We start from the raw sequence: 21,970 nt of genomic DNA, 5'->3' as shown, positions 1-21,970 counted from the left end.
TTCTGAAGATCATTCATCAGGAAGAAAAAGGTATATTTTGGGGGTAGGCTCTGAATAAATTGTGCCTCAGAGAACATGCTGTTTCATTGCCAGGAAGGTATACTTTAAAATTTTTTGTGTTAATTCTGCAATTTAAAATAACTACAAACCACTTTCCTTCCATTGGCCTAATATTTGATTAAAAAAATGCAACTAAAAGTGTTATATTCACTGATGTGAGCATCTAAAATACCCATTTCACTGAGTGTTAACACAACATAAAATGTATGTTCCCAGTGTTAATCTCAGGTTTTTCCTACTTTTTACATAAACTCTTGTGGAAACAATACGACAAAATCCACGAAGCCAACAGAAATAGTACCTCCCCAGATATATTCAGAATTCCTTAGGGATTGTAGAAGGCCATTTTCAAGTTAAATGATGTTCAGTTTTACACAGAGTAGCAACTGTATGAGTGTGGCACTTCAGGGAAATGATCAATTATGTATACTGAAAATCTTCAAGGAATTCATGAATTCAAGAAGACTCTAAAAGACAACCCAGTATAAATAATAAACCACCCCCGCCATTGACCTCAGGATCCAGTGTCCCGCAGTGGGGATATGTGTGGATTCCCCACCGTTTCTCTAGTGCTAACTATTCCCCACTCCTAGAGATGAGAAGTACCAAAGAAGAGTTCATTCACGCCTTCTGTTACCTCCAATTACTGCAGAGTCACTTCTGATTGCATTAGCTAGGGGTTCTCTGTCATCTCTTGTTCCAGAATGATCTGCAGTAAAAGGATAAAAAAAAAAAAGTGGGAGGGAGGGATAGAGCCAAGTAAAAAGAAGAAATTTTGGGGGAAAAAAATCTTAAAACATTTAATCAGTGTGGGATCTCTGTGATTTTTTTTTTTTTTTAACCTCAGCAGCATCAACTGCAGTGGCTCACATGGATAAGGCACTGAGGATCTAGAAGAGAAATGGATTGGAAGTTAAACAAAACCAATCTGGGGAGGCCACCTTGAGAACGCATTGCAACAGCGGCATCAGAAGATTCAACACCCAGGGGACAAGTGTGTTTGTTACTGCAAAGGAGGAGCCATTCCCCTACCTGCAAACGAGTGTGTCCTCTCCCTTGATGTGGCATCAGTGCCAGCCTGGGACACACAGCTGGACTCTGTCACATGTCCTGAGATGGTGACAGGGGCCGGGTGGCTAGGCTGCAGCGCGGCCTTCAGAGGGGCCACGTGGCTGAGCTGCACCGCGGACAGACAGCCCAGGAAGCCCTGTGCACCGGCCAGGGCTGTCTCCTGGTCTATGTCACTGTACTCTGGAAATCCAAAGAAACACCAAAATATTAATAATCGTGCAAGAGCAAACAGGGAAGGCTAGAGATGGAATGTTCTGAGTCTGATAATACAGTAACGATAGACATGCAGTGGACTAAACTCCCCTTTCTTGGGTCTTTATTAAAAGAGTCAGGTCCGTTAAGTCTCTCCGTGACTACCGGTGAGCCTCCTGAGGTTAACGAAAGCAAGTTTTTAAGTATGGCTAATTTAATATGATATGGTGATCTGGAAATGATTGAAGCCTCCGGACGGATGAGCCAGGTTTTGAACTGATGAGGGTTCGTGAGATGTTACATTTAAAAATAGATGATTAACGTGATTTGTGATAGGGCTTGCAGTCAATGTTCAAGAGATTAAAGTGCTTCCCGATTTGGAAATGAATTCAGCTCAGCCTTTGAGACGTAAGTCACGACCATCACAGGAGCGAGAGGGAAAATGGAGCTTCTAGAGTTCTCCTGTTAACTGCCCAAGCAGACAGCTTGGTCTGGCTGAAAGCCGTCTGGTATTCTCTGGCCCCATCCAAACACGCAGGGGGAAGACGTTATCAGGTGGGAAGGCTACACCCCAAAGTGTCTAGAGTCGCCCTAATTCCTCATGCACAGCAGTGAAAGCGTCCACACCTCACTCCCTGTTTCAGGGCTGCTGTCACTTGGGCAGAAACATGTGTGGCCCCTCTAGACAGAAAATCCCTCCCCGACATTAACCAGAGTTGAGTTTCTCTGGGACTATGATGGAACAGAGATTGGCTTGAATGGCGGAATACTAATTTATGATTTTAGAGTGAAGAATATATTTACATTTTGTGTGTGGCGAGCCTGAAATCTAAACCAGGGGAAGTAACTATAGTTTTAAAGTTCAAATGTGACCAGACCATATAGCACCTCCCCACCCAATATGACCATTAAAAAGGAGGACTAATGTCTCCTGCACTGCATATACAAGGACACAGACACAATTTGACACTCTTCTCTCAAAAAAAAAAAAGATATTTAGTATTTATTGGGTGCTTACAATGGCACCATTCTAAGGGATTTGCACGTCTGTGTTGACAGCTTCCAGTAGTCGCCAGTATCTTATCCCAGTCAGTCACACAGGCGAGACACGTGGGTTCAGAACCGCAGTGATGGCCTGAGGCCACACAGCCATCGGCATTCTGCTCGGGAGTCAGGCCTGTTGGGCTCCAAATCACAAGACTCTTCTATTTATGAACCACTTTCTGATTGGCACATTGTTTTCTTCACTCTGTTCATATCTTCTGCAGGGCTGCTGATTTATTTTGTTATTAGTTTGTTTGGCTGGAGAGCAACTATTCTTGAAGTGACTCTTGGCGCGTCAGCTCTGAAAGAGCCTGACCTGATTACACTGGATGTATGGCAATCAGGCTCAGGGGCTCTACCTCCGAAAGTCATGTTCTTACTACCAGGCCATCCTGCCTCACTGCACCCAGACTGGCTCCTTGAACCCACGGGAGACTCTCAACTCCCCGGCATTATGTTGTTCCACAGAAGCCGTGTCGTGCATGTGTGGAAACCAAGAACTAACTTAGTTCCAACACACAGCATTCACTCATTTGAATGGATATACATTCAAGCATATTTATGTTTAGAAAGGCAGCATTCTTGCTTTGGAGGTTTTTTACTTTAATAAGAAAGGAACAGGAAATATATATTAAAAACAACATAATCAGGACAGTGCTTTTCACATTTATTCTACAGTGTTAAAATCTTGATTACAATTCCAATAGGCTTTTGAAAAATCTTATCTTTTGAACACTCCCCCCTCCCCGAAAAATGTAAATAGATGAGATTCACTTCTCTGGTACAAATCTGATCTGAGATGAATCTTAAAAACTACACCTTTAAGTAAAAACATTTTTCAAATTACAAGTTACGGTATAAAAGACTTTAAACTCTGAAAACATAAAGTGGGCAGTTAATCAATTAATTTTTGTTTTAAGAGCTACAGATACAGGAAATAAATTCCGCGCATATCAAGCATGTTACATTCTAGCAGCAGAGAGAGAAAATAAACATAGAAACAGGAACTAATGAAAATTTTGAAGAGTGGTAATGCTCTGAATAAATCAATTAGCAAATGTGATGGAGTGCGTCTGAACAGAAATTTATCTTGATGGATTAGGTGATTTTTGCGCGTCTATTTTAAGGTTGATTCTTCAGAGCCCTGTTCCCTTAGTGGTCTGGAGATATTATTCCAGCATCTTCTGGCTCCATCACTTCTTTCTTAAATTTTGCAAGATTCCCTGTGTGTTAGGAATTTTGCCTAGAATATGGTGGGCCCTTCTCATCTGGAGACACAAGGTTTTTCGTTAGCCTGCCAAGTGTCGTAACCTGCTTCTCCTTCCTCTTCTTTATGCTATTGGTCTGCTGATTATTCACACCACATCTTCTCTGCATTTTCTCTAAGCTGTTTTACTTTTCCAGCCTGATTTCTATCCTTTGGGACCTAATATTGTGTGAGTCGAAGCCTTCATCACTTGATCTTCTAGGTGATGAGTTCACGTTTCAACAAACATCACTCTTTCCTACGGACTTTGAGTCTGGAACAGTCACACCTTTTTAGTTCCTCAAGGTCTTTTTTTGCTTTGTTGGAAGCAAGGGCTCTTACTAAGTCTCATCAGATGGTGTCTGTCTCCCTGAATATGCCCATTGTGATAGGGAGTGATTTGGTGGCTTTGTTTCTTCTCCCGTTTCATTGTTGTGAGTCTTAAGAATAGAGCTGTTTTTCTCCTCCGCCAGGTGATTGTCAGTTACTGGTTTCCTTAGGCGGCTGACATCTAGAGAAGGTAGACAATGTAGCTGCCCCACGTCAGGGAGGGTACGGGCCAGGCACCCCTAACCTCCAGCCAGAGAGCACTCAAACCTCAGGTCATCGTCAGCAGGACTCAGGAACTCCTCAAGTTTCAGGTCACTCCCTCTTTGGCAAAGGGGGGGATTGGGCACAGTGACATTTTCAATGCTGACCTTTCCCCACGCGGGTCCCAGAGATCTCTGTAAGCCAAGCATTTCCAAGTGGAGAGGAGGGATCTACACAATTCAGGGTGTTCCCCAGAGACTCTCGCAGGCTGGTCCAGACTCTTCCAACCAGGGCGCACGGGGTCACCCAAGGCTCTCTTCACTGACAACCTCTAATGCTCCCCCCTGCCTGCTGGGCTGGACCAGCAACTCCTATTTGCAGGAGAGTCAATGGGCGGGAATTAGGAGTGAAGGCAGAGCACAGGGGCTTTGCAGCCACCCCCTACCCCCCAGAACTGAGACCAGGCAAAATTAACAGTTATAATATGTTGTTCATAAGCAAAGCTGGCCTTAGAAATACATAGCATTAGATATCTTTGCTAGACATCGACAACTGCACTAACAAAGCGAACGAGCAAAAATCTCTATCTTTCCTGTTACCTGACTCCTGAGATGCCGACACCACTGTCTCCTGCTTTACACAAACCCTGAGAAGACAATCATGTTTTGGATGTTTCTGGTCGTAAACATCCTTACTGACTCAGATGTTTGGGTGATCTTGCCTATTAAAAAATCAGCCTCAATTGTACTTTCCAACAAACGGAATGACTCCTGCTTTGTTAGAGAAGAAACCTTTTAACAAAAGGTCTGCAAGAAAAAGAGGGTACCGAGGAATTAAAATGTGTACGAAGTGCCTTTCCATACGTAGTAAGAGGACTGTTTCTGGAAAAGGTGTGACGTAAATGGAAGAATAATTGCAAAGAGTGCTTCATGGAATTTCTTGTGGCTCTCCTTAACAAACAAACAGAAAACCTCAGAAAACAAAACCAAGTGGTTTGGCCATACCTATGAAGAGGGACCTTATTTAAAAAGGATCTCAGTATCTTTAATCTATGAAGATCAGATTAAAAGCCTTGCCGGAACATGGTGCAATAAATCAGAGGAGGAGCCTGGCATTTTTACCGTTATATACCATTATGGCCAGGATCCTAGACAAGAGTTCATGGGAAAGTAAAATGGCGGAGCAGACGGCAAATATACCACATGGATGCGGAAGCAGTTTTTCATAAAAGGTATTTATTTGCCAACCAAACCTACCGCACTGAGATATCACCTTGAAAATCTGATTAATACAGAAGCTATTTATAGTTAGAGATCTCTGGGTGACTGTACTTCTCTTTTGCTTTCGACATAACTTGTCTTAAGTGCCGTAAGACATTTACAAAATCACAGGGTCCTTAAATAATCTGATTAAACTATCTTACATACCCCTTTGGCTTTGAAGCAGGTTTTCCGTAGAATAGCATCGAGACTGACGTGTGTTCCTCTAGCTCTTCTAAGAGCTGGACTAGACACCCTCTTCCCTCTGACCACACACTTTATTTACATCTGGCCTAAATCTCCACTGCAGAAATCTGAGCCACTTCCTGGCTCTGCAGCGTCAGAAGAGATCAATGATCCCGATGGGTCATTGCCTCTAAATATACCGAAGCCACCGCTCAGCACAGAATGAGTGAAAAACATCTTCGGGCTTTTAGAAAACTCTTCTAACATAAAAACAATCCATAAACAGAACTCAGAACTTGATTTGGCAATGAGCTTTGGATATAAAAACAAAGATAACGCAGCCTATTAATTACGGAGGGCTGTGGACCAAGTCTGTCTCGAGGCAGACTGGTTCTTCCCATACCACGATGGATGACGAATTTCTGCTGTCACGGTTCCCTCGCCATAACATGTCTGACATAACAAAGTAATGGATAGTAGCTGTAAACTTCACTCAGCCTTTGAACAGTGACTCTGCAGTCATTTTACACTAGGTTAAATTATATCATTCAAGATGTGAGCACATTTTTCCGTGAGAGGTTTTATGCGATTTCACGATCATGTAATGGTCTTAATTGGGATTTTTTTTTTCATGTGTGGAATCGTGACCCAACGAAATCTCAATGAGTTAGCAAAACAACTTTACACCTGCATATCTCCTTTGATTAATGACATCTTGGAGAGATCTCTTTTTGGATAATGTTCAAGTTAATAGTTCTCTTAAAGGAGCTGATTGAGGAATCATTCACTTCGGCGTCCGTACTTACAACCTGTGAACAACATACTTGACAGAGAGATGACATCAGACTGTCTGCCTTTTTAGAAGGAAGACCAGAAAGAAAGAAAATGGCTTCCTCTCTGTCCTCCAGCGCTCATTTTTACAAAGGAAATGGACCGCAGGAACAAATTTTTAACTCCAATCATCATTAACAAGCATCACTAGCAGATATCAAGCAAGGAGTGTAATTTTTTAGGTAATGACATTAAATTGTACTATGATGACATGGAAACCATCTCGAACCCTCTATTATACTTAACAGACGACACTAACGGAATTCACATCTCACTGCTCTTACTCTGAGCACTCCCACAGCTCATCACTGGGCCAGAAACTGTTTGCTCTGTTTGCTTTGTGCCCCAAACTCGTGTAGCCACTCTCCTGCCAACCTCCTCCTCTCTTTCTCTTCCTTCAATTCTTGTTCTTTAATAAGGTCACTCAGACTATAGTGGAAGTCCCTGATAATGGCTTTATTGTTTACTTATTCCTGGTGCAGTCACATTTTAAAGCAGGCTAGTAATGAAAGGAATAAACAACTGCCTTCTCTTTTTTATTTTAGAAATTATTCTGGTTTTGTCTCTGTACAAAGGTTTCTAGATCTGGCAGCTGATAAATATATAATTTGGGATTTGTGGCTTTTGCTTTTATCATTTGGTTTTGTTTTGTTTTTTTTTGAAGTGTAAGCAGAGCTCTGCTTCATTATGTTTGACTACCAGATGAGAGCAACGAGGGTGATCTTGTTGTCAAAGGATCACATTCATCCTTCCCACCTGGAGGACATCCTCGTGACTACATGAGCCTCTGACAAAATCCCAATGTCTACCATTCCATTTGCTCCATAATTAAAATCAGAGAACACGTTTCAGCAACGGGAGTGTTCTCTGGGTTTGGGACATAACACTTTGATCAATGCTCACGTACTATGACGAGGAGAAAGGTGTTTTCCAGTTTCTAGGTATGGCCAATTCAAAATGGTACTGCTAACTCTCTGGAAACAAAGCCTCCAGAAGGTTAAAGCCACGGTATGCACTGAAGATAGTCTATGACATTCCAACTGTTAAAATACTCAAAAATCAACCTGATGAAGAAAAAAAATGTTAAGATTTCTTACTTACTTACTTACTTAGAACAAGATTTCTCCTGTTCTAAGCTGTACTTCTCTTTTAAAACTTGCTTGTGAAATAACGACTATCTCAAGTGTCATCTCACAATATAGTTACACAAACAGGACTCAGGTCATCTGATTTTTCCTCACCTCTTGGCCCCGAAGCACGTTTTACATAAAGGATTCCTGACACACAGGAAATTGTTGTTACAGCTCTTCGGTAGAGACTGAGTGGCTGTCCTTTCCTTGGTGATGACAGACATTATTTACATCTGGCCCCATCTCCACTGCAGTAATCTGAGGTACCTCCTGGCTCTGTATCCTCAGAAGAGAGGAACAATCACTACTGATCTAGACCTCTAATATGCAAAAGCTACTACTCAGAGTAAGTGAAAATGATCATCCAGCTTTTACTAAAATAAATCATAAAACTATTATAGCATATAAAAGTACTGAGATACAGAATTCAGAGCTTAATTTTATAGTGAATTATGAACATGAAAAGCAGATTTAATGTACTCTGTTGATAGCAGGAGGATCTGAACTAAACTGCTTGGCTAAAGCCCTGACTTCCCCACCACAGCCCCCAACTATTACTGAGCATTATTGTCAAAGTTATTGAGTCCTTAGTCTTTTAAGTATAGCAGGGAGTTGGAGATGGTTTCTGTGCTGTCATCCTACAGTTTGGTACTGTTTCTAAAATTTACCTTCTTTTTGAGTATCTACTGGTAACCTTGGTTCACAGGACAACCCAAAATTATCTCCATAGTTCTTCCAAAATTTAAGAAATGCATAACGGAGAAAGTTGAAAGAGGGAAGAGATGTCCTTCTTTCTGGGTTTCCATCTAATATGGCAGTGAATGGTCATCTCCTTAACTCTTGGCTTGAAAAGGTAGACAAATCACAACTCCAAAAAATACATATAATTGATCAATGTGTATATTCTGCCCCCTTAGAAGAAATATTCAGAAATCATAAGGTGATAGAAATATTTTAACTCATTTTAATTTGGAGGGTAATTTGGAACTATTTTATCTAAGGCAACATAGGATACATTATACTCAATCAGATACACAGGAACCTTTTGTGTGACGGTTACGTGTATGTCCGCTAACCATAAGCTCTGTGAGGACAGGTGTAATGTCCACCTTGCCGAATGGCACTCTTCGTGAATATAACACGTGATCACAGAGCATGTGCTAAACGAATCAGTGAGCCAAAGGGGCTTCCAAAAAGGAAAAATATATCTGATAAGCGTGGGGCCGTGAGAATATGTCTTGCAGACCTCTAATTAGAGGAGGGTAACTGACCAAGGCCCCTGCTGCTGGGCTCTGAAACCCATCTTTATACTTGGGCCAAGGCCATGCTTCCTGTGGCTGGCTCCCAGCGGTGGCTGATCAGAGCAGGGATTCCTAAGGCAGGCTCATTCTTGGGAAACAGGAGACCCTTCTGATAGCTGGCTGACCCAAGGGCTCCCCAAAGACTGCTCAACCCTTCTTAGATTGCACAGACTTCCAGGATACTTCCGAGTTTCCTTCCCTCTCTCCTCCATTGGAGGCAGAGGTGCGTGCGTGGCCATCTGATGGCTCTGCCGCTCTTGGCCAGCTCCCTCCCCACCTCCTACTTTACAAGTGTCCCCTGAATAAAATCGTCACATGGTTAATTTTGTCTTGGCAACTGCCTGTTGGAGGACCCGGACTAACATAATAAGGAATTTCAAGATTGAGCAACTCTCTGGAAAATTAATAGTTCCATTTTAGTGTCTATTTTACTATAAATTAATATACTACATTAAAATATAATAATATACTACATATATTTTATTGTAAATTCATATACCACACCAAATTTGACCACAAATTATTACTTTCCTTTGAATTACATTAATTCCTTTGAATTAATGATCAAACAGACCATTAGTCCTTGGTCAAGATCCACACCTTAGGCACATGGCAAATAAATTCTTACCTATACTTTTAGGAGAATGAGTTGATTCAGACTATAAAGTTCACTGCTCAATTTGGACTTTAATCTTATTTTTCAGTATGAGTGAGATGCGTTTTAATGATATGCTATTCTGGAGTAAAAACATTAACATCTTTAATTCCCTACTAATCTCCCTACTCATTTACAAAAAGGGAAACAAATATTTATATAACGAATGTTATTATTCTACTGTGTCATTAATACAATCCTCCTAATAGAATGCAGATAAGTTTCCCAATTGTTTTATAATATATTTAACATATTTCTACTCACAAAAAGTATTTTCATCAGCAATGCTGGCATTAAATTTGAAGATTTTATTTCCTTAAAACTATGATTGTATTAACATTAGGCATAACTATTACAATTTTCTATCTTGTGTTTTACATTTTTATGTAATGCCTCGTCTCAGACCCTGCTAGATGAGGAACTCCTGAGATCAAGATTTGTTATATATCTTTGATTCTTTTTATTACTACAGTTGAATTTACATAATTTACATGATGAAACTCACTTGGAATTTTTCAGTTAAGCTTCCAAATATCTAAGTAGCACTTTGCATGTATTTTTTACGTCCACTCTAGCATACTGAGGGAGAACAATGCAATTCACATTTCCCCTGTTTGGAGGATGAGAGCACATGATTTTGGGGGCTAAGCACGGTCCTAGAGGGCCTATAAATATTTATAAATTTAACTCTTAACCCGCTCAAGGGCCAATATTTTGATCATTCACCCATGAGTTTAATCAAACATTCTCAAGGGACAAAATATTGCAGGTTACTGTCAAATATCCAACAAGAAATAAAAACCAGGCTACAAGAAGTCCCCTCACCCTCCCAAATAAGATGAAATACCACTCCTCTTTATAATTTACTTGCAACTAGAAAGAAAACCCTTTCAAAATTTACCGCCCCTCTTTCTGCGTAGTCCCCGTGGGCAAGTTTAAGAAAACGTATATATATTTTGACGTTAAAATGGCAAGAGTACGTTTCTACTTCAGTGCGAAGAGTCAGAAGTAACTGTTGGATATAACTAATAATCACAAGGCACAGACACTGGGTTTCGGCAAGAGCGGCTGGCCACCACCACATCTCAACAAGGCAAACAGGCCCCAAGCCAGAACCTAAAGCACATTTACTAATTAGAACAAAAGCCATTGCTCTCCCCTACCTTCTCTTTTAGGCCTAGTCCTGGTTTGATCATTGGAAGACAGCTTGTATATTTGGCAGCTGATTGATACAAAGGCTGTTATTTCTACCTTTCCTTCTATTTTTGAAGTGTGAGAACTGTATCACGTTTCATTACGTGAGAGCACAGTGGCATTACTATCAGAGGGCAGGGCTTGCTCAGCAAGACGTCCCTGCACAGGGTCACACAAAGTAGACCTGAGAAGGCAGAGTTTCCGCCTCCGTTATCACCGACTTTATAATTAAAACGAAACAAGATTTCTTTCGGGATGATAAATTGGTGTGTGGTCTATGTGTGTGCACGCGTGTTTCCGGTATGACTCTTCTGATCTTTATGCGTCGCAATTAGGGAAAGGCTGTTCCTTTCCTTACCTGAAATCCGGCCCAGTACAAGAGACTTGATGGCGCTGAGTTCTGTACCCGATGACAGATGGACTTGTCTCCTTGCGTTGTCATCAATCTACAGAATTGTTACGTGAGAATGCAAGCATCCGCACGGACGCCATTTTGTTGAGGAGAGGACAGAGGGCAAAGGAAGACAAAAAAAAAAAAAAAAAAAGATAAAAAATAGGCAGTTTAGTGTGGCCCCAAAGACTGAGAACAACAAATTTTAAAGAGCCATTCACAAAGGTGAATGATATTTTCTAAATTTTCCTTTCTATCCTAACAGTGCACCCCACCTTCTGGCCCCTTATATCCCTTTAATTTTCTCCATTGTATGAGAAATCCAAAATTGGTAAAGCTAAAAAATATATAGACGAGTTATTTTCACCTTAATACTTTTACTTAGCTTGGCCCTTTAACCTGAGTCATTCAGCTAAGAAGTCTTCCTCTGTGTAGAGGGCCAAAACGTTCGTGCTTTGCTTCCACAGCTGGTACAGTGAGTAATTCCACTGGTTTCATTAGAGCTGCGATGGCCCCACTAGTGGTACATATGATAAGCTAGTTGGCTTTCCCTCCTGAGCAATGTAAAACAAATGAGGAAAGTGTAGCATTTTTCAGTATCCAAAGCAATAATATCTTGGACAGAACCTTGATCCTTTCAAAAACGAGACCACATTTGAGGGTCTGTCCATGGTCTGTGTGAGAGCAGCACTGAAAGAATGCCTTCAGTCTATTCATGATCACGATTCTGCCGGCGGTCCTTCATGCTGGGGAATCCTAACTATAACCACTGCTTCTGTTGAATTTCCTGTATTACCTCTACAAAGAGCACTCCTTCTTCTCTGTTGATCTCTACGTGGTGAAGCTGTCCATCTGCCATGTTTTTGAAATCAAAGTTAACGACATCAGGTTCTTGATATCTGTTTAGCTTGTACCTGATCTGCAAACTTCCTAAAGTAGGGGAGAGAAGTTACAGTTTCAGTTAAAATTGTAGTTAAAGAGCTACTTATAAAAACTCAGGAGTACTCTTTTTAGTTAGTAATTTCTGGTGGAAAATTCACGGCTTATTTGGATGCCTCCTGTCCTCATAATTCCCAGAAGTCAGCTCCTATGTCAGACTGCACTATTTTTGAGATCAGGACCATGCATGTTACTAATAGACAGCCTTTCCTGCAAATCTTGAATTTTTCCCCTAGAAGTCAAATATGCAGTTAAACATAAGCAAATCTCTGAACTAGCTTCTACCTTAAAAAAAAAAAAATACACCTTATTATATTATGAAATGCCAAACTACTGTGGAATATTACAATAATGTTGTTTCTATAATCTTTTTAAAAATATATATACCACTCCAATGACGCAATTGGTTAATGGAATTTTTATAAGCAAATGGAGTTTTACTAAAGATGAGAAATATTTCCAAGTGGTCACAGCCATGGATTTTGGAATGAAATTAGGATGAAATGAACAGTTTTGAGCCAAACTTACCGTGAGACTTAATGCTACTCACTTAGCTGCCTGCAAAGATGCCAATTACTTTATTTCACAGGGTATCTCCAATTTAACAAAGAAAATATCTTAATGTAGAGATATGCTTCAAGTTCAAAAGGTACACAGTGGTGGTAAATATACTCATTAAAGTATATTTAGTGTTCAGTGCCCTTGGGCCATATTTATTTTAGTTGCAATGATATATTCAGGTTTATAAATTTATTTTCCTCACTCAGACAATTTATCTACAGGATTCTTATCTTTAATCTGGATACAGGGAGGAGGAAAATATCCGTAAGTGGTTTTCTGCGACAAAGTTTCTGTAGCATACACACATCCTAACCCAGAAGCCACTGCCCTGCAGTAATGTACCAGCATTTCCCATGACAATTTTGTTGCTGATGATTAGAACCGACAGATTACTTTGTGGACATTTTCTTATACATAATGTTAGGTTGTTAACATTCCCCCAAATGTCTCTACTTTTAATTGATGGAAATATTTATTATATGCAAATAGGCATCTCATTTCAAAATGAACCACAAAATTGATGCTGATATTATATTGGATAGTAAAGAGTTTCCAACAATAATAAAATACAGGAAGTATTTTATATAAATAACAAGTTAACATTGAAAATGCGAAATTATCAAAATTGTAACAAAACTATTTTAATAATTTTATAAATAATCCTTTTAGATTAAATTTATAGGACAGTATAGGCACGCTTTTCTTCCTGTTTGCAGTTTGAGAGGCAAGAACATCAGAACGATCCATATTATTACTAATCTAATGTTCTAATTTAATTTTCTCCCTCTCTCTCTCTCTCTCCTCTAAAAAGCACTCACCATTTTTGGCAATGATAACTGAAAGGTATTCTTTATAAAAGGAGCTCACATAAAGCAGTAAGCTTGGTGCTCGCGCTGTTCGGAAGCTAAATTTGATCATTTCTCTGCTCAGCTTCATGTCGCCATGAAACGAAGCAGCGTGGGAGCTGGAATTTTTACTTAAGGAATAATTTTCTTGAAAATTGTAAATCACAGATGAGCCAGATCCAAAATATGCAGAGATCTCTGAAATGACACACACATTTTATGTTAAAAAAATTAAATACAAGGATCTTATTTCAGCTATATTGATATATTTTTAATTAAAAATATCAAATTATATAGATATAACAAATCGCCCCAAACGAGAATTAAATAACACAGAAAATTAACAGAGCTCTTATGATGGTCCTTGAAATGGCTTTATGCTAGAATTATATGTAATTAATTTACTAGTTAACCTTCTAATTACAAGCATAACGTTCTCCTCTCTGACATCAGACATAAACCAGGCTTCTTGACTTTAGTCTCCCTTACCGTCCATTTTCTTATTTAAATTTTTGGTCCCATCTATTATTTTGTAACTAGAATACACTAGTCTTCCTATAATAGGAAGGAAGGAAGTTTGAGGGGTCCTCTTACCTTCCAGGATCAACAGGCAGAAATGTTCCTTTTTGCCTAAACACTTTCCCCTATTTATTGTGCCCTACGAGAAGAAGCCAAGTCCTGCGTTAATAGGAGAGGGCAGTGGGCATCTTTGTAGCAGTGATCAACATAAGGAACTCTCCAGCCTCTTTCAGTTTTACAAAATCATAGTACTTTACTTATATGAGATTAATATCCCAAATTCACACACACATGCACGTGCACATACACACACACACACACACACACATATACATGTCTATATATACACTTATATACACACACATTTATGTACATATGTATATATGTTTGCATGAAAATGAGGATCTGGAGGAATAACCAGCACTGGATCCTTGAATCCTGCTTCTCTCCATTACTATAAAAGACCAGTTGTGGGATGTGAGTAGCAGATGATGCTTACGGGGTAACATAGCAACGTCTCCGTTCCTTGGCACTGGAGGACTATTTTGTTTGCTTGTTTTATTATGTTATAATAATGAACCTTTTTATAGTCAATATGATATGCAGAGTAGGATTCCTGACTGCACTTAGCGAGCTTAACTAGAAATCATTTTGATTCAGAAAAGGAAGACAAGTTCTTGGGAAGAAGTGGTCTCCACTCTACCTCTAAATGTGAAAAACCTTCTAGAATGATAGCAGCAGGGTGTGAGTTGTTTATCACAGGCGCATTTTAAATAGTAACTTAGTTCTGGTCAAAAGTGGAGGAATTTTAACCCACTTTTCATGAAAGAATCCCAAATGCTTTCTGTGCAAAGCAGGGGCTGCTTCAATTTGGAGGCGATTTTTGTTAGCCTTCAAGTAGCCCAGACACACGCAAATAAAGCAACTGAATTAAGCTGGATGGCAGTTTTCTGTGAGCAACTATGAAAGCATAACAAATGTTTGTGTATTCAGAGAAGTCCATCTACAACACTTAATACTATACTCAGTCCTTTCTTTCTTCCATGACATAGGTCTGTGAACCAGACTGAAAAATATTCCACTTCACAGACATTGGCCACATCATAGAGCAAAATGCCAGAGTAATCTTTATTTTGTTACACATCCATATTTAATGGAAAAGTAATTTTTATTCTTTTTCAATGTTTGTTTATTTATCTTTGAGATACAGAGAGAGAGAGGAGTGGGGGAGAGAGAGGGAGAGAGAGGATCCCAACCAGTCTCCGTGCCAGCACAGAGCCCAATGTGGGGCTCGAACTCACAAACCATGAGATCGTGACCTGGGTGGAAATCAAGAATCGGTCATTTAACCGACTGAGCCACCTAGGCACCCCAAAGTTATTTTTATCCTTGGAAAAAAATATGTTTAGCAAAAAACCGAAAAACAATACTTCCTAAATTTCCTTGCATTATTGACTATCTTCATCAAAAATAACAATGCCTTTAAAGATTTTAAAATAGAGAACTGCCCGGTGGAACAGGTTGTTAGCATATTTACTTAAGCACATCAACACGGGATAAATAAAAGCAGATTGAGCAGCTAACACTTGAAGACAATGAGAGGAGGGGCGCCTGGGTGCTCAGGCGGTTGGTTAAGCGCCCGACTTCGGCTCAGGTCATGATCTCACAGTCTGTGAGTTCGAGCCCTGCGTCCAGCTCTGTGCTGACAGCTCAGCCTGGAGCCTGCTTTGGATTGTGTGTCTCCCTCTCTCTCGGACCATCCCCTGCGCGCTCTCTCTCTCTCTCTCTCAAAAATAAATAAACATTAAAAAAAAATTTTTAAAAGACATCAAGAGGCAACTTTAGAGGATTTATCATGGTTTTTCTTTTTTTAAGAATTGAGGCCAATATCTAAGAAATGAAATAGGATTAGCATGAAATAGTTAACTGGCAAAAAAAAAAAAAAATCAGAAATGGAAATATTTGGGTTTCAAATAGCTACCCAGAAAATGACTACAGGATGTTTTCTTCATATCGGATGAGTTTTCCTGCGAAGACGCCCCACGCCATGCTTACCCTTGGAGCAGAAAGGCCCCGTATATGCAGAGAAGGTGCAGTCACAAGAGAACCCGCTGAGCTTTTCTCTGCATTTCCCTCCATTGAGACACAACTTCCCGTAGCTGCTGCAGTGGCCTCTACAGCCCGGCTCCACGCCAGGGGTCACCTTAGCCCTCTCTTCCAGGTCCAGGGACATCCCGTTCAACTGCAGAGACCGAATGCAGCCCAGAAAGCCCCTCTGTCTGGTGGCTGTTCCACCTAGAAGGGAAATACTGCAAATGGAAACATGTTCCTAGGCGTTTGCTTCAGGATTGAAAGACCCAGCAAAACTGAGGCTTCGCAGGGAAGGGCAAAAGCTGTGGCCTTACAGGGAAGGGCAAGCGTTGGATGAGCCAGTATAATTTGGGAAGCTAATTTGTGACAGGATATCGAAAGGATTTAAGAAGATAAAACATTAATTCCATTTTTTCCCAAGGTTGAATTTGTTACACGTTGGTTTTCTAAAAATGATTTATTAAAATATAAGTCGGAGAGGTTCTCTTTTTTAGTTGCTCTCTTTCAGAGAACAAAATGAGGCTATATCTTTCATGCAAAGTAACAATGAGATGGATTGATACTCGTATGTGGAAGCTAACTTTGTTTTTGGCAATTTTAAATCAGCATATATTTGTGGGTGAGTGCGGCTCGTTCTTCATATTGAAACTTGATCCTGATGCTGGTCTGGTTTTAATTTACTGATAATTATGAAAGACACCTTGAGTTCTTCTAACTTGACTGTGCACCGATGGGGTCTTTTGGTTATTCTTCCATCAAAAACATGGTAACTGAGATTATCTGCTTTTGTCTGGCATATGTCCCAGTGAATTTTTTTCTAAATACTGGTCCAGGGTGGGTCATTTTAAGCTTGGAAAGATTCTCAACAAACTGGGGAAAGGGGTCAATGGAGAGACGGTGGTGTAGCATTTATTGGATAATACATGACCATATATGCACTTATCAAGTCACCCTGAAGAGGTTGAAGATGTCTGAGCGGAATCAGACCCTGACATTCTATGCCAGAGGCTCTCCAACTTTAAGGAATGTAAATGTCACATGGAAGTCTTCTTAAAAATACAGTCTCGCTCTAAGAAATGCTGATTCTGTGGGCTGGAAATAGGGCTGTGAATCGAACCAATCAACAAGCCTCCCAGGTGCATCATATTCCGGTGGTCACCTGACCACCACATTTTCTGGGCACTATCCTAGTAAGAATGCAAGCTCTAGGAGGATCTTCACCCACCTGTGTGCCCAGGAACCCCCAAAATTAATGCTCCGAACTCGAAGTGGGAAAACAGTACTCTAATCTAAATAGTCTGGATGATTCTACCCAGAGGCATTATTAGATGGTCACGGGTCCTCTACAAAGGAGCTTTGTCAGTGAATGGAGGAGGCTGTCTCACCACCAGAATATTAGACCCACTCCGTACACACTGTCTCTTTCTAGAACATGTTTCCTCCCTCCTCTACCACCACACTTAGCTAGCTCCTGATCTAGCCTTCATTACTTAACATCTCCTTATCTTCAGTAATTAAAGTTGTTGTTGCTGTTTTAACTTTCAGAACCAAAAGTTGGAAAGACCCTAAATGAATCGGCCTTTTGTCACCGTGTACCAGGTGTTACATTTCACCACTTTACTTTTGTATATTATCAGAGTCCCACCATTGGATACACTTTGGGGAAGGCCGCTTCAATCACACTGCACCCCAGCACACAGGACGGTGCCTGACGCAAAATAGCTGTGCAATAATTATTTATAATCATACCTAATTGATCAGCAATTGAAAATAATAATAACTGATTCTTAATAATTAGATATTAATAATCAGTTAATGCAATGGCTCGTTAAACTGGATTAGGCCATAGGAGTGGGGGTTGGGTGCTTCAAAGGCTGGAGAGAGGAACATCACTGGCCCCATGAGGTGGCTTGAGTCCCCGAAACTGAGAATGAGGATAAAACCCAAGGAATATTTCTGAATACATTAATTCTATATTTTTGGATAATGAAATACCATGAAGGGGAAACTGAAAGGAATCCTAAGAATTTGGGGCTCATGACACTGATGGTGTTTAGAATTCAGATTCATAGACATAAGGGTCTCCATGCAAACAACTGTACTTAAATTGGTGTATCGAAGTTTCGCTTAACATTGTTTGTGCCTCTTCTATGAAGCAAATACAAGTCTTCAGGGTGTGGGTCGTACTTGCTATTTATAAATCAAAATGCAGTGTGGTACGCAGCCAGACATATTCCGATTCCAGTTTCCGTGGGCATGGCAGGGGAAAGGAGTTCACCTCGTCCCAGAGTCTCAGAACAACGGCCAGTCTTCTTGTTCCCTTCCTCCTACATCTACTGTCTCCTTCCATTCTTGAAGCCTCTCTCCTCCCCTTAATCTTAGGACTCCTCTTCTTTTCCTTCCACATTAAAGCTGCCGTTCACCTGCGCTTCAGACCTCCCTATTCTCACACTAACTCATCTCAACAGAACGTCGAGAGCTCCGAGTTAAGTCTTGGACCAAATGCTCTTAGCATCTTTGCTGAAGTTTTCTTTCCTGGGTAAGGAAGCCTTCAGCCTTGCTTTTATCTTTGGCCCAGGAACTCTTTGGAGGAAGGTCAGGTGCTGGGAAGTCTGGATTACAGGTGGATTCCTGGTATATTTAATTTACTTTACGTTAGAGTACTTTAAATCATGATATATGTGTGTGTGTGTGTGTGTGTGTGTGTGTGTGTGTGTGTGTGTATAGTTTATAGTATACAGTCACATTAAATCGTGGTCTGTTAAGCATTTGTCACTCTGTAACATCATTTCCCTGATTTAGGAGTTGATCTCCTTCTGCCAGTGACATCATAAAAACTAAATAACTTGGGGGGCCAACAACTGAATACAATTCCTTTTCATCTGTCCCAGCTTATTTATTCTTATCTATTTTGTTTTGTTCCAGATGATGAGGACCAAGGGGCATAGAGAATTCCAGGGACAAACCCAGGGGCATAGCTGAGGAAATATTAAAACACACACATTCACTTAGAGGCAGAAAAGGGCAAGAATCTACCGTTGGCCTTTTATTGTATGGGAGTCCCTTTCTTTTAACACCAAACTATGGTCAAAAAAGATCATTTTCATTGTCTTCTACTTCTTAGATCATTTTTGGTTTGGACGGCATTTCGGTTGTACAAGCTCTACTTAGTAGCTCTGTGCTGGGCATCAAGTCTGGCTTTGGAGGTTCAGAATTATATGTAACTGACCTTGCCCTCAAAGAGCACGTGATCTAGTAATAGATTCAGACAGGGAAGCACATGATTACCACATGAGGTTAATGATAGAAATAGGTACCTGGTGGACAAGAAGGTCAGAGGATGGTCCCGGGACATTAACAGGAAACAGCCCCCTTCAAATACATGTATGAGATACATATATTTATAATACTGAGAAGAAAATCAACACCCAGCCCTGTAAACAGGACATCTGAATTGTGAACTTGCAAAGAGTTCATGTTTACCTAACCAAATAGTTTGAAACTACATTTTTTAATTATCAAAAAAAAAAAAATGTCTAATTAAACATAAACATATATGTCTTACAAGTGTGGAGGATTTTTACTTTACCATTAGGTTTCAAGTTAATAACTTCTTATTTTAAGATTAACTATTCTGGAGAACATGGCCAATGTAAATAGTATTGGGCTTGAAAGCTTAATTAAAGATTCCAACAACTGTCCAGGGTTAGAGTAGGTCCAATTAAAATGAGCTGCAGTTTGATTAATTGATTCTGGATGTTTCCACTGAGCTATTATGTTTGGAACTGTCTTCCAATTAATTTCCTATCAATTTACCTGCCATGCTATATCAGATATAATGAATTCTGGAACTTCACAAACACTAGGCATCTTGTGAAACGAATGCCTAACCTTCCTATGTGAAGGAATAAAAACCTGAATCTGTTCACTTACATAACAATACTGGGATCTGCACCTAATAGGTGTGCTAGGTGATGAACAGAGATGGAGTCCAACCCTTTTATCACGTTCATTACTCTCAGGAAGTGAGTCTAAGTGACAGATGCTATTGTCACGAAATATGAGCCGGCTCTTTCCTATGCCAATTTTTTTTTTTTTTTTTTTTTTTTTTGGAGCAGGAAGACCTTTAATTTTTTAATGGCAAATTATTTATGTGCTGTGCTTGAATACTATTGAGGATTAATTGGGAACAACGGCATATTTGCCCAGGGGCCTTAGAAAAAAAAGAAATGAAGAACCTCTTCAAAATTTAAAGTTATAGAAACTTGTCTGGCAGAGTACAGGGGCTCTCCCTGACCATGGCACTGTGACAGAGAAAGGCCGCTAAGGCTCTAACCACTGATCAGCTTGGAACAGGAAGGTTGTTGCACATGCATGCAGGGCCCAGGACCAAGTGAGGGGATTAAAGGAAAAACATGGTCTTCTACAGATTATGTATTGGATCTTTAGTCCTGGTCTATTCAGCCATCCTGGGGGAAGGCTTAGCATCGTAGAAATGATGCATTAACGTACAGACCCGTGAGACTGGACCCCAGCAATAACTTTGCCATGGAATGTTCCTCATTGAGGAAAACCCTAGGAGAACTGGGAGGAGGAGGAAGAACTAGCTCTTCCTTAGGTTCAAAGAACTATTATGGTTGAAATAGGAAGCTGTGAAGCAACAGTATCATAGTGCAGAAAATGCAGGTGCTATTCTCTGAACCAACGTCAATGGTGAGCACATGCTCTCGTGGTAGTGACAGCAGAAAAATGTGGGTCTATTTAGATTTCTTATATGCCAATGCCACAGCACCTCTCTGGTCTGACCCATTTTAAAGAAATAAACTGTTCGTGGTATTAGTCATATTCTCTGCTCTGAAGAGATCCCATCTGAATTCAGATTTCAGTCAACAGTCACCAAGATCTGTTTGCTAAACAGGCAAAAGTAAACTGAGTGCTTCTGAAGCTGATCATGAAAAAGACATCTCAAGGAAGAGAGAACACAATTGAAGTGATATGATTACATTAAAGAGAAATGTGACTTTCATTGCATTGCACTTTGGTAATGTGGGAACATACTTACTACAAAAGAAAACCAGACTGAAAGAAAAATTACTCAGACATAAAACTATTGCCATTCTCTTCCCATAACTATTTTAGCCTATCAAAAGTAAACCAGAAGTAAAAAGAAAAAATCTAGAATATATTATGATTAATGACTCTGTTCATCAAAAGACACCATTAAGTATATGAAAATACAAGGGCGCCTGGGTGGCTCAGTCGGTTAAGTGTTCAACTTCAGCTCAGGTCATGATCTCACAGTTCGTAGGTTCAAGCCCCACGGTGGGCTCTGTGCTGCCAGCTCAGAGCCTGGAGCCTGATTTTGGATTCTGTGTCTCCCTCTCTGCCCCTCCCCTGCTCATGCTCTCTTTCTCAAAAAATAAATGAACATTAAAAGATTTTTTAAAAAAAGTAAAAAAAAAGTATATGAAAATACAATCCACAGAAAGAGAGAAGAAATCTGTAATAACGTTACCTGAAATAAATCCAAAATTCTTATAAACCTTTAAAAAAAAAAAGAAGAAGACAACCCTGTAGAAAATGGGCAACAGATCTGAACAGCCACGTCACAAAGGAGGATATCCAAATGGTCAATAGCTATCTGGCAGTGTCTTTTAAGGCTTAACATATGCGCATCTTATGACCCAGTAATTCCACTGTTAGGTAGAGACCCAACAGAAATACAAGCATATGTTCACCAAAAGACCAGTACAAGGATATATTTGTGATATCCAACTTTGCAAGCGCACAAATGCCCATCCACAGTAAATAAATCTACCTTTGTACCGGTCATGTCAGTTTCCCAAAATATCCCTGAGCGATACTAATGTGCAACTAACAGTGATCACCAAACTTTAGACCTTCGACAGGCTCAGAGTTCAACA

General features: G+C 40.1%; 1 protein-coding gene across 3 annotated transcripts in view; it reads right to left on the bottom strand.

Moving 5' to 3' along the window:
* CNTNAP4 (contactin associated protein family member 4) overlaps positions 1-21,970 on the bottom strand; it is a 253,150-nt gene that overhangs the window by 6,437 nt on the left and 224,743 nt on the right. For 2 of the 3 annotated variants that reach the window (XM_042919723.1, XM_042919724.1), the window contains exons 18-22: positions 13,410-13,634; positions 11,888-12,021; positions 11,059-11,146; positions 1,093-1,311; positions 698-769 (exon numbers count right to left, since the gene is read on the bottom strand). In XM_042919723.1, coding sequence (XP_042775657.1) covers positions 698-769; positions 1,093-1,311; positions 11,059-11,146; positions 11,888-12,021; positions 13,410-13,634 — 738 coding nt within the window. Of the gene's footprint in view, positions 1-697; positions 770-1,092; positions 1,312-11,058; positions 11,147-11,887; positions 12,022-13,409; positions 13,635-16,010; positions 16,251-21,970 lie in introns of all 3 variants that reach the window. The other variant, XM_042919722.1, reaches the window with a different exon arrangement.

The sequence above is a fragment of the Panthera leo genome, chromosome E2 (assembly GCF_018350215.1).
Source record: "Panthera leo isolate Ple1 chromosome E2, P.leo_Ple1_pat1.1, whole genome shotgun sequence".
NCBI lineage: Eukaryota > Metazoa > Chordata > Mammalia > Carnivora > Felidae > Panthera > Panthera leo.
Note: the sequence above shows the minus strand (reverse complement) of the source record. Positions and strands in the feature narration are given on the sequence as shown.